We start from the raw sequence: 13,272 nt of genomic DNA on the forward strand, positions 1-13,272 counted from the left end.
TTAATAATCCGCGCAATACTGTGACTGCTGTTTGGGGGTCTATAAGCTACTCCCACTAGTGTTTTCTGCCCCTTGTTGTTTCGTAATTCCACCCACACTGACTGTACATCCTGATTTTATGATTTAAAATTCTTCTTTTCTACTGTTTTTATCCCATCCTTTATTAGCAGGGCCACCCCCACCTCATTTTCCACGTTGCCTATCTTTCCCATATGCCGAATACCCCGGAATATTTAGCTCCCACCCTTGATCTCCCTGTCTCAGTAATGGCTACTAGATCATACCTGTTTGTTTCTATTTGAGTCATTAATTCATCTATCATATTACAAATGCTTCATGCATTCAGATATAGTGCCTTTAATTTTAACTTTTTGCTATTTCCCCTACTTGCTAAAGCCCTATTTTTTTTTCTGAGCTTCTTGTCCCTCCTTGACACACTGTTTATCTCCCTCGCTAAACTGCTCTACCACTTCATCATTCTTACTTTGGCTGTAGTTGTAGCCTTCCTTCCCCCTCACCCTCAGTAGTTTAAAGTTATGCTTACCTCCTTATTTATTCATTTTTCCAGGCCGTTGGTCCCAGCCCAGTTAGGTAGTGGTGCCTCTGCACCACTCTTTCAGCCACATGTTTGATTCTTTAATGTGTTTGTGCCTGTACCAGTTTGCTTGGCTTGGGCAGCAATCCTCATATTATTACTTTGGAAGATCTACTTTTTAATTTCATTCCTAATTTCTTGACCTCTCTCCTCAGGTCATCCCCACTCGTCCCCGCTAGTCCCTGCTAGTCCCCACTAGTCCTATCTGTATTGTTGGTATCTATGTGGATCACCACAATTAGATCCTCCCCTCCTGCCTTAAATTCTTCTCCAGCCCTGAAGAGACGTTCTTCACCCTGGGCCCAGGAAGGCAACAGAGCCTTTGTGTCCCCTTGTTGCGGCTGCAGAGAAGTGTGTCTGCCCTCCTGACTGTCTCCCCAATTACAACTAAATTCCATCTATCTCCCCCCACTTGTGTGGTCTCCTGTATAGAAGTGTTGGAGTCAGTTTGCTCATCCTCTTCCTCCTCATAGGCTTCCCTGTCCACACAGGTTGCAAGTATCTTGTACCTGTTGGACAAGATTAAAGCCTGGGGCTTCTCCACCACTCTCTCTGGGGTCCCTTTCACTACCTGACTGTCAGTCATCCTGCCCTATCCCCGACGAGTCACGTAATCTATACATTCCCTGAGCCTCAGGGGAGGGACTGGCTCCAAGATGAAACTATCCAGGAAGCTCTCACTTTCCCTAATGCTGCGCAATGTCTGCGCCTCAGATTCCAGCTCAGCTGCTCTGACCTGGAGCTTCCTCAGTTGCAGACACTTACTGCAGATGTAGTCACCCGGGACTCAGGTTGCCCTCCATCAACTCCCATATACTGCAGTCCTCGCCCATCACCTGTCCTGACATTTCCTCCTATCTCTCACTCTGGATTTTAGGGATTTTCCAAAGAAAAGGTTTAAAGTTTTTTAAAAAAGTTTTTTGTTAGTGTTTTTGTTGGTTCTACGCCCCGCCCCTGCCCCTGCCTACCACCGCCCCGCCCTGCCACCCCCCCGCCCTGTGGGGGGATGTGGGGGACAGTGTGTGGATGTGAGGAGGGTTGCAGTGTATATTTTTTTGTGTTGGTGGCGTGGGAAGTGTGTGGTGGGGGGGGGCAGTTTGTGGGGAGGGGTGCACAGTGTGCCCCGTGTTGTATATGCTCTGTGACCTGCTGACTCCATATAAATATGCTCCAGCTGGCTCCATGTAACCCGCCCGGTCCACCCCACCTTCGATGGTCAGGCCTTCAGCCTCTCTTCCCTCAGCCCTTTGGAACTCCATCCCACAGTCCCTTCATCTCGTTCCCTCCCTTGCCCCCTTCAAGGCCGGTCTCAAGAGCCTCCTCTTTGACTGTGCCTTCGGTTACCTTCCTAGCCTCCCTGCCCCCACCCCTCCCGATCCCAACATCCTGCTGAGATCTAAATCCCTGACTGACCAGTGTCTTGGGACTCCTGACTTAAAAGGTGCTGTGTAAATGTAATTTGTATTTGTTGTGGTACGTACTGTGCCCTGTGCGGGCCTTAGCTTGTTGTACGCAGATATCCTGCTAAATGTATTCTTGGCCATCGCTGTGGACAACCTGGCCGATGCAGAGAGTCTGACCTCAGCTCAGAAAGAAGCTGCCGAGGAGAAGTTGAGGAGGAAGTTGGAGAGGTGAGAAATTGGGAGATTGGGAGAGCGACCCAGTATGGGAGAGGAGACAGGGAACATGATATGGGGCAGGGATCGGAAAAAGGGGACAGGGATAATAATAACGATAATAATCTTTGATTTTGATAAAGTACCCGCAGCCCACAATTGGATGTCGTGCTTTCCACCATTGCACCCTGAAACTCTGGAACACTCTCCCTCAATCTCACTGCCTTGCCCCCTCCCTCCTCTTTTTCAAGTCCTGCCTGAAAATCTTACTTTTTGACGGTGCTTATGGTCACCTCCCTCCCACTCCAGCTCGGAGTCAGGCTCCGCCACTCTTAAGTGCTCTGAGACACTTCCCTGTGTGGAGGGCACTATATTGGGTGGGTGCAGGATGTTGTTGTTGTTGAAGGAGGTGAGGGAGGGAGTGAGGTGAAGGGACTGTGAAGGCCAAAGTTTATCTTTGCGATTGTTGGTCAGGTTAGTGGGAAGGCACTCCCTTCTCATTTCAAAAGCTTCCATAGGATGTTAACATCTATCCAAACAGAGAACCTAACAGATAAGACCTTGTTTTAACAACTCTAATAATACAACACAACTCCCAGCACTGCACTAGAGTGTCAGCCAAGATTACCAGCTCAAACCTCTACCATGGGGCTTAAACGCCAGGTTTGGGAGAGGTGAAGGAGAGATGGAGATGGTGCTGTTAGTTGTTTTGATTTACATGTAAGGTGTTTGTTCACTGTTGACCTCTTGGTTTGATTAATCAGGGCTGCCAACCCCAACAAGGCCGAGGAGGACAAACAGCTGCTGCTGAAGAGGCTGGAAATGGCGAAGCTGAAATCCGAGGGAATTCCCACCACAGCACAGGTTCCAACTGAGCAACCCTGGGGCCTGGGCTGGGGTCACAAGGGTGGGGGGGCGGGTGCAGATAGGTATCCAGGTTTGAGGGTACCGACGACGATCGATATATCGGAAGAGGTACGCATTGCAATGAGTATATAAAGGGTGGTTTACACTGTGATAAATAAACAATACAATCAAAATTTATACAGCGCCTTCCATATCGGAAAGATGTACCAAGGCGCTTGGCACCTGGGATAGGAGCTGAAATCCTGGCCCAAGTTGAGGGTGTTACCAACCAAGCCAAGCTGTACATGCTGGAGATTCTCATATCCACTAAGGACAAAGGGGTAGGTTATACCCTGGGATGTATGTATGGGGGAGATACACACTGGGGTGTTTCTACACAGTGATGTTCACATTGACGTGTCTATGAATAAGAACATACAAGGTTCCTGATGCCTGTGCGTTCTTTCCTCCTGTCTCTGGGTGCTGCTCTCAGAGGAGGCTGTGTTACTGAGTAAACAGTGATTTTATTTTCAGCTTAAAGTGGACGAGTTTGAAGCAAATGTGAATGAAGTCAAAGATCCCTACCCATCTGATGACTTCCCAGGTAATTGCCCAGGAGGTTTCCTGGTGGTCAGTGTGCACTTGTGAGCAGTGTGTACAGCAAAACTCACATAAGTCTTATCTTTATAAATCGTGCTTGCACCCGAGTCCCATTCAGTTTCCTACCCCAAATCACTACATGTATTTACATTTTATGAAGCAAATCATTAACGAACTCATAACACTGCTAACCACACTTACTATCTGCATTGAAACACAGGAAATGAAGGATCTATCCACACATGCACACTTACATTGAAGTATGCATGCACAGTGTAGACTATTGATTAAATCAGATTTTATACGACTTTCACCAGTTTGCCTGTAACTCATACTTCACATTAGTTATATTAAACATTAGGGTCCCGACTGATAATACTTATGTGAGTTTTACTGAACAAGTGAACAGTGTATGTTGCCTAGTGAGCAATGTGTTACAGCGGGATGTGGGTATATCACGGCTATAATAATAATCCTTGCATTTGATATAGCACCATATAATAATGATAATCTTCATATTTGATATAGCACCTTATCATGTCATTCAGACGTCGTAAAGCGCTTCACGAGTGTACTGTAAAGTGGATTGACTGCATATTTTGTGGGCAAAACACTGCAGCCAATAGCAGTGGCCCACAAACAGTCATGGATTGAGAGTCAAAATAATTTTTTTTTTAAGGGATTATTACCCTGGAAAAGTGATCCACCAATCAACTTAACAACTGGTAAACAGATAAGGAAACTTGCCTAAACAAAACACAAAATACTGCAGATGCTGGAATCTGAAACAAAAACATAGAGAGCTGGGAAAACTCAGCAGGTCAGGCAGTATCTATGGAGAAAGGAAAGTGAAGTCAACTTTTCAGGTCCACGAGTTCTGACGAAGTTTTCTCAGCTCTTTATGTTTTTGTTTAAGGAAACTTGTCTAACGTTTTGCCCTACCCAAGAGTTGAACCCAGGTCCTCTTGCTTGTGAGGCGAGTGCTCTAACCAGGGTAGAGTGGGAAGTATGACTATGATGGTTCAGTGGGTTGGGTATGTAGGGGTTACAGTGGATGGTGGGTTATATCATGGTTACAGTTCAGTGATTTGAGATGTGCCCGAGCGCTGTGTGATGCTGCTGCTTTGTCTCAGGTGACGATGAGGAAGAGGAACCCGAGATTCCCCTGAGCCCCCGCCCCCGGCCCCTCGCTGAGCTGCAGCTGAAAGAGAAAGCCGTGCCCATGCCTAATGCCAGCGCCTTCTTCATCTTCAGCCCCACCAACAAGTAGGCGACACATTCATTCATTCATCATTAACATCCGACTCGTAAGTGGAGAAACTTGGGCAATTAGGCAAATGAGTTGCTTGTATTTATAACAGTGGATCTGGAAAATAGAGGTAAGGAGATGTGTCTGTGGTTATATAATGGTTAGACCTTATTTGGATACTGTGTGAGTTTTGGGCACCCAATCATAGGAAGGATATATACTAAAATAATCTTGTAGCGTGTTGATGTACGATTCACTAGATTAGTACTCAGGGCTGAAGGGGGTTAGACACTGAATATACTGGGGTTAAATTCCTTCCAGCAGGGGTGATTAAGAGGTAATTTAACAATTATTATCCTTGCATTTGATTTAGCGCCTTAGCACACCTTCGAAATGACTCAAAGCGCTTCACATCATATACTGTAAAGTGAATTGATTGTATACTTTGTGGGTGAAACAAGACAGCCAATTGTGCACAGCAGCGTCCCACAATCAGTCGTGGATTGAAGTGACCAATTTATTATTATTATTTGTTTGGAAGGAATAATTACCCCCGGAAAAGCGATCCACCAATTGACTAATAACCGGGTTCCTACTTACTACTAAGGCGTGTGGAGTTAGGAAACTTGCCCAACATTTTACCCTGCTGAAAATCAAACCCAGGTCACTCATTTGCAAGGCGAGCACTCTGATCAAATCATTGTAGCTCAGTGGTTAATATGTGTAAGATAATGAAACTAATCTACAGCTTAGATAGTGGACAACCATTCTGCTGCATAGCAGGATCCATTTCAGGGGACAAATTAAAATTTTTCTCTGTGGTGTCTCTCCCAGAATCCGGGTGCTGTGCCATAGAGCCATCAACGCCACAACTTTCACGAACTTCATCCTGCTCTTCATCCTCCTGAGCAGCATCTCGCTGGCAGCAGAGGATCCCATTCGTCACGACTCCTTCCGGAATCAGGTGAGCGCCATTATCTTCCCAGCATGTCTCTCTCTCTCTATGATTAAGCTTCACAATGGCGGTGTAGGCCGGGGTCTGCGCGGTATAGGCCGGGGCCTGCGCGGTGTAGGCCGGGGCCTGCGCGGTGTAGGCCAGGGCCTGCGCGGTGTAGGCCGGGGCCTGCGCGGTGTAGGCCGGGGCCTGCGCGGTGTAGGCCGGGGCCTGCGCGGTGTAGGCCGGGGTCTGCGCGGTGTAGGCCGGGGCCTGCGCGGTGTAGGCCGGGGCCTGCGCGGTGTAGGCCGGGGCCTGCGCGGTGTAGGCCGGGGCCTGTGCTTTGTACAGTATTTATTCACCTGTCTTCTCTGGCTCATTTGGGAACATTCTTGCTTCAGTCAGAAGTTTGTGGGTTCAAGCCCATGTTGGATGTAATCGTGGCTGACACTCCAGTGTAGCACAGGGATTGTACTGCGGTGCTTCAGATGAGATGTTAATAGAAGTCTTATCTGTCTGTTCAGTTAATAACTGAGCACATTCTTTTTCCTTTCAGGTTCTTTACTACTTTGACATTGTTTTTACTACAATCTTTACTCTGGAGATTGTCCTGAAGGTATTTAGTGTGTATGGCTCCTGGGGTTACAGCATTTGCTATTCCAACCCTAAGCTAATGTGCCCAGTAACAAACCCCTCCAAATCCCAGTTTACTAACACTCTCCAATCTCTACCTTCCTCAGTGCATCCTCTAAACACCCTTCTGAGTAACGGTAGAAACATACAAGGATAAAAAAAAATGTCAACATGGAAGTTATTTAGTTAGGCCCAAAGCCTTGTTCTCAGCCGGAGAAAAAACTATTTTCTGGGGCAGGGAGTAAGCAGATTTCTCCAATCTTGGGCAGTTACCCAGCCCTGAAGATCAATATTAAACCCCCCAAAAAATTACAACATCATACATCTAGTCACTGCCATTTAAAAGCCAAAAATTACTCAAAACAAAAACAAAAATGGCAACAAGAAATGTGGGCGTTGGGAGCCAGTGCTGTGGGGACGCTGCTGACACCTATTGGCATTCACCTATTGTGCTATTGATCACAATAAACACCGCAAAGTGCATGGATAATTATCACCAACATCATTGGATAGCTCAAATATTATCTTACAGAAACTGCAGTTTTCTACACAGAAGGAGGCTATTTAGTCCCTCATGTCTGTGCTGAAGCTGTTTTTAATCACCTCGGTTGTAATAATTTCCGAACCAACCCACAACAACAATAGGTTACAATTATGTAGCACCCTCCACACAGGGAAGTATCTCAGAGCACTTAACAGTGGTGGAACCTGCTTCTGAGCCGGGGTGGGCGGGAGGTGACTGTAAGCACAGTCATAAAGTAAGGTTTTCAGGCAGGACTTGAAAAAGGAGAGAAGGGGGGAAGGTGGAGGGATTGAGGGAGAGGGTTCTACATTTTCGGGGCGTAGTGGCTGAAAGCACGATCTCCAATGGTGGAGAGGAGGGTGCGAGGGACAAGCCCAACCCTCCGAGGGGAAAACTTCCCTAACTTTCTGTTATCTATCCTCCCTTATCACTGACTCACCAACTGATGGAAATATTTTTTTCTCCATCTCTTTACACCGCTCATTAACACTTTTCTCTCTATCTCTATTACTCTCTCTCTATATATATGTACATACTTTGATGTACCTCTCTCACCTCTCCCCTTTCTCTCTCTGTCCTCTTTGTTTCTGTCTCTTTCTCTCTATCCTTCTCTTTCTCTGTATCACACATTCTCTCTCTCTCTCTCTTGCGCTAATGTACAGATGACCACATATGGAGCTTTTCTGCACAAAGGTTCATTCTGTCGAAATTACTTCAACATTCTGGACCTGTTAGTGGTCGGTGTGTCTCTCATCTCCTTTGGAATGCAGTGAGTACCCCCAGTGCATGTGTGTCAGTGGAATGTGTGTACACTTGTCAGTGGGGAGTATGTTTACACCCATATCACTGTGGTGTGTGACAGTGCCACATTTGTCCATATTAATTGACATTTATAATAATAATTCGATTTTTTTTCATATAGCGCCTTATCACAGCGATGAGATGTTTCAAAGCGCTTCACAGAATACACTGTAAGGTGAAATGACTGTGTATTTTGTGGGCGAAATGCAACAGACAGTTGCCACTTGTCAGGCAAGCTCCGTGATCTTTCCAGATCCCTCTGATTTGATTCCTGTTATTTGAAACTCCCTCCCCTCAGCTTGGCATTGTGCTGCATCACTGTCAAGCACTCTGGGAAGATACTCTGTGTGAGGGGTACTATATAAATGCAAGTTGTTCTTGTTGTAATACTCCCCTGCCTTCTACCCCAACCTCCTGCATCCATATCCCTGATGCTCCATGAACGCTCACCCTGATGCCTCCCTCGAGAGGCATGGGGCAGGGCTGGGCAGCACTGATGCTCCTCTGCTTGCTCCAGGTCCAGTGCCATTTCCGTGGTGAAGATTCTTCGAGTCCTTCGTGTTCTTAGACCTCTGCGAGCTATCAACAGAGCCAAAGGGTTGAAGGTGAGAGTACATCAGCCAGGTATTACTGCAGTGGGGGGAAGAGAGCACATCAGCCAATGCTGAGTGTGTCTCTGTGTATCTCTTCCTCTGTGTCTGTGTATCTGTGCCCGTCTCCATCAATGTACCTGTGAATCTCTGAAGGGGGGTGGTGTGGCATGAGGAGAGCACATCAGTCAGGCAATACTGCTGGGGAGGGAGGGGTGGGGGGTGGAAGAGCACATCTGGCAAGTACCTCATTGTCGACGAAAACATCGATATTCTCGCCCTCACTGAAACCTGGATCACTCCAGCCGACACCTTCCCCCTGTCAGAGGCAACACCACCCGGCTACACCTCCCATCATACCCCACGACCTCATTGCCTGGTGGTGGGGTGGCTCTCATCTCCCAGTCCTCGCTCGGCCTATACTCTTACTCCTCTGAACCTTCCCCTCCTTTGATCACAGCACAGAAGCAGCCCTGGTCAAAGTGACAAATTACATTCTATCCATCAGTGATCAGGGCTCCGTCTGCCTCCTCGTCCTCCTTGACATCTCTGCTGTGTTCGACACCGTCGATCACTCTATCCTCATCCACCGCCTCTTGTGTGGTGTTCCTCAGGGCTCTGTCCTTGGTCCCCTCCTCTTCAATATCTGTAGGTGGCAGATGGAATTTAATGTGGGGAAGTGTGAAGTTATTCACCTAGGTAGAAAAAATAGAAAAACAGATTATTTTCTAGAGGGAGAGAGATTAGATAGTGTTAGTGTTCAGAGGGATTTCGGTGTCCTTGTACACCAGTCTCAAAAAGTTAGTTTGCAGGTGCAGCAGCAACTAAGAAGGCGGTTAGCGTTCATTGCAAAAGGTTTAGAGTACAAGAGTAGGGAAGTCTTGTTGCAGCTGTATACGGCTTTGGTGAGACCGCACCGAGAGTATTGTGTGCAGTTTTGGTTTCCTTATTTACAAAAGGACATACTTGCCCTCGAGGGGGTGCAGTGTAGATTCACTCGGTTAGTGCCTGGGATGAGGGGACTGACCTATGAGGAGAGGCTGAATAAACTAGTGCCGTATTCTCTATAGAGTACAGAAAAATTAGGGGAGATCTTATTGAAACATATAAGATTCTTAAAGGGCTGATTCAGTAGACACTGAGGGTCTGTTTCCCCGGTGGGAGAATCTATAACCGGGGGTCACAGTCTGAAAATTAAGGGTCAGCCTTTTAGAACAGAGTTGAAACATTTCTTCACTCAGAAAGTAGTGACTTTATGGAATTCACTCCCCCAGAAGGCTGTAGATGTCAGTCCTTGAACATCTTCGAGGCTGAGACTGATAGATTTTTAAAAAATAGAAGGTTTAGGAGATATGGGGATAGGGCAGGTAATTAGAGTTAGGTGAGAAGATCAGCCATGATCTTATCGAATGGCGGGGCAGCTCGAGGGGCCGAATGGCCGACTCCTGCTCCTAATTCTTATGTTCTTATGTTCTTATGTCTTAGTGACATATCCGCAACATGGGATCAACACCCAATTCTCTCTCTCTGACTCCACCCTTGACTCCAGGACCCACTGAAGTCCTTGATGAGAGCTAACTTTATTTGAACATCAGCAAGACCGAGGCTCTCCTGATTGACTCTTATCAGCGCCTCCTCACCTCAGACACTGACAGCATCACCATCCATGGTTGCACACTCGACCTCACTGAGCCAGTCCGGAACCTCGGGGTCGTGTTTGTCCCTCAACTATCCTTTCTACCCCACATCTGTGCCGTGACCCGCTCTGCCTTCCCCATCTCTGCAACGTTGCCCGGCTCCACAACTGTCTCACACCGCAGGCCCCCGAAACCCTCATACACACCATCATTACATCGAGGCTCGACTATGCAAACTCCCTGCTTGTCGGCCTCCCCAACTCCTCCCTTCACAGGCTGCAGATCATCCAGAACTCTGCAGCCCATGTCCTCTCCCGCACCAGGCTCCATGACCCTATCACCCCCATCCTCACCCGACTCCACTGACTTCCCATCTCACAGAGAATACAGTTCAAGGCCCTCCGCGGTCACTTTCAAAGCCCTCAATGGTCTTGCTCCCCCCACATCTGCCACCTCCTAACCCCCTACCATTCTGTTCGCTCCCTCTACTCAGCGGGCTCTGGCCTGCTTCACGTCCCCCGCCTTGCTCACCCCATTATTGGCGGATGGGCTTTCTGCCACTCTGCCCCCACCCTCCGGAACTCCATCCCGCAGTCCCTCCACCTCGCCCCCTCCCTCGCCTCCTTCAAGACCCATCTCAGGGTCCTCCTCTTTGACCGTGCTTTCGATCTCCCTGGTTCCATTCCCCCACCCTGAACCCCAGCTCGAGTCTGAAACTCTGTCCAGCACCTTTGGACGTCCTCCTGACGTGAAAGGCGCTATATAAATGTAATTTTGTTGTTGTTGTATTACTGCGGGGTGTTTGATGAGTGGGGAGAGCACGCCAGGCATTACTGTGGGGTGGGCTGGGGAGAAGGGAGAGCACATCAGCCAGGTATGACTGCGGTGGGGGGTGGGGGAGAGAACACATCAGCCATGTATGTATGTGTGTCTTTCTGTATGTCTGTGTGTGTGTGTCTTTTTGTATGTCTTTGTGTCTCTTTGTGTCTGTGTGTCTCTCGCTCTGTGTCTCTCTCTGTGTGTCTGTGTGTGTAGGTTTCTCTCAGTGTCTTTGTGTCTGTGTGTGTCTCTCTCCATGTGTCTGTCTGTGTGTGTTCTGTGTATGTCTCTCTCAGTGTGTCTGTGTATGTCTGTGTGTGTGTGTGTGAGTCTCTTTCTGTGTGTCTGTATGTCTCTCTGTGTTTGTGTGTGTCTCTCCATGTGTGAGCCATGCTGTGATAAGATCAGACTGACCAGTTGTCTCTGTTTTTGTCCCTCAGCACGTGGTCCAGTGCGTGTTTGTGGCCATCAAGACAATCGGGAACATTGTGATTGTCACAACTCTCCTGCAATTCATGTTTGCCTGCATCGGGGTACAACTCTTCAAGGTAAACAGCCACACCGCTGTGCGGGAGCTGGGGGAGAAAGTGAGCGGGAGCTGGGGTGGGGGGTGAGCGGGGGCTGAGAGTGGCCTGAATGTAGCATACTCTGTGTAAACTTCTCAAGCACCACAAGCCTTACTTGTAGAGACACATAGCATAGTGGTGAGAGCACTTGCCTCACAAGCGAGAGGACCTGAGTTTGATTCTCGGGCGAGGCGAATCCTTAGGCAAGTTTACTTACTCCACAAACCACTGTTTACTTAGCAGTATGTTAGTTAGTTAGTTAGTTAGTTAGTTAGTTAGTTAGTTAGTTAGTTAGTTAGTTAGTTAGTTAGTTAGTTAGTTAGTTAGTTAGTTAGTTAGTTAGTTAGTTAGTTAGTTAGTTAGTTAGTTAGTTAGTTAGTTAGTTAGTTAGTTAGTTAGTCGATTGGTGGATCAATTTCCCGAGGTAATAATCCCTCCCCCCCCAAAAAAAATGTGGTCACTCAATCCATGACTGTCTGTGGGACACTGCTGCGCATTTCGCCCATAAAATACACAGCCAATTCACTTTACTCCTACCCTCGCTCGCCTCCACTGGCTCCCCATCCCCCAGAGGATTGATTTCAAGATCCTCATCCTCACCTACAAGGCCATTCACGGCCTCGCTCCCTCCTACCTCTCTGACCTACTATCCCCTACCTACCTGCCCATACCCTCCGTTCCTCTGGCTCCGGTCTGCTCCCCCCCCCCCCCCCTCTATCGGTGGTCGGGCCTTCAGCCTCTCAGCCCCGAGGCTCTGGAACTCCATCCCCCAGTGCCTTCGCCGCTTCCTCCCTTTCCTCCTTCAAGGCCGGTCTCAAAACCTTTCTCTTTGACCGAGCCTTCAGCTCCCCTCTCGACTCTCTCCCCTCCTCGCTCCCTCCCTTCCCTCCCTCACCCTGACCATTTCCCCCTCTCTCTCCTCCTTCCTCCCTCACCCTGACCATTTCCCCCTGCTCGGGTCATGACCCAACTGTGCAGCGCCTTGGGACGTCCTCCTGACGTGAAAGGCGCTCTATAAATGGAATCTTGTTGTTGTTGTTGTTGTTGTTTACAATATATTCGGTGAAGCACTTTCAGACGTCTCAACAATGCGATAAAGCACTATATCAAATGCAACAATTATTATTATGATTATTCATAATAATATGAATTAGACAGTCTGTGTAATACAGTGTTATACAGCCTGTGTTGTGTTCCTGGTGCGATGCTATTGTACACGATGATCAAAAAGTCGTGATATCTACCATATTATCTATTACCCTATCAAGCTCTCCAGGACGCTACCCACGTGAAGGGCACTATATAAATGCAAGTTATCTTAAAAAATCTATACATATCATTAGCTATCGAAGACTTATTAGACATTGTAATGATTTTATGACATTTTGGTCAAACCAGAACTTGTTTTGCACAATGATCCAAACTCTTGGCTGGCGATTGCAATTGTAATGGATTGTGCTTGCCTAGCCAATGGGAATAAAAGTATAAGTCACTTGGTCTGATTTCTGTGGCCCATTTAATTTAGCATAAACATTTCTGAATATACAAATAGAGTGAAAATAATGCAGCTGTGAAAAATCACGAGTTATACAGTTATATAGTAATCTGCAAACTCCTGTCTGTGTTTTGGCAATACAGGGAAAGTTCTACAGCTGTACTGACCTAACCAAAATGACAGAAGAGGAATGCAAGTAAGTGCCCTGCAGTGAGAGTGGCTCCCCAGTGAGAGTAGCCATGAACCCAGACACTGAAGCCCGGGGCAATAAGTCTGAGTGGAGTCCTGTAGCTCAGTGGTTTGAGCACTCGCCTCACAAGCGAGAGGACCTGGGTTTGATTTCTGGGCAGGGTGAAACATTAGGCAAG

At 47.6% G+C, this 13,272-nt stretch overlaps 1 protein-coding gene across 3 annotated transcripts in view; it reads left to right on the forward strand.

Moving 5' to 3' along the window:
- The window catches only part of LOC103190861 (voltage-dependent L-type calcium channel subunit alpha-1S-like), a 91,153-nt gene that overhangs the window by 38,198 nt on the left and 39,683 nt on the right, over window positions 1–13,272 (forward strand). For all 3 annotated transcript variants that reach the window (XM_042342024.1, XM_042342025.1, XM_042342026.1), the window contains exons 14-23: window positions 2,112–2,226; window positions 2,976–3,075; window positions 3,592–3,661; window positions 4,791–4,923; window positions 5,741–5,870; window positions 6,397–6,456; window positions 7,659–7,765; window positions 8,315–8,402; window positions 11,284–11,391; window positions 13,048–13,100. In XM_042342024.1, coding sequence (XP_042197958.1) covers window positions 2,112–2,226; window positions 2,976–3,075; window positions 3,592–3,661; window positions 4,791–4,923; window positions 5,741–5,870; window positions 6,397–6,456; window positions 7,659–7,765; window positions 8,315–8,402; window positions 11,284–11,391; window positions 13,048–13,100 — 964 coding nt within the window. The remainder of the gene's footprint in view (window positions 1–2,111; window positions 2,227–2,975; window positions 3,076–3,591; window positions 3,662–4,790; window positions 4,924–5,740; window positions 5,871–6,396; window positions 6,457–7,658; window positions 7,766–8,314; window positions 8,403–11,283; window positions 11,392–13,047; window positions 13,101–13,272) is intronic.

This window comes from Callorhinchus milii, unplaced genomic scaffold, assembly GCF_018977255.1.
Source record: "Callorhinchus milii isolate IMCB2004 unplaced genomic scaffold, IMCB_Cmil_1.0 Scaffold19, whole genome shotgun sequence".
Lineage (NCBI taxonomy): Eukaryota > Metazoa > Chordata > Chondrichthyes > Chimaeriformes > Callorhinchidae > Callorhinchus > Callorhinchus milii.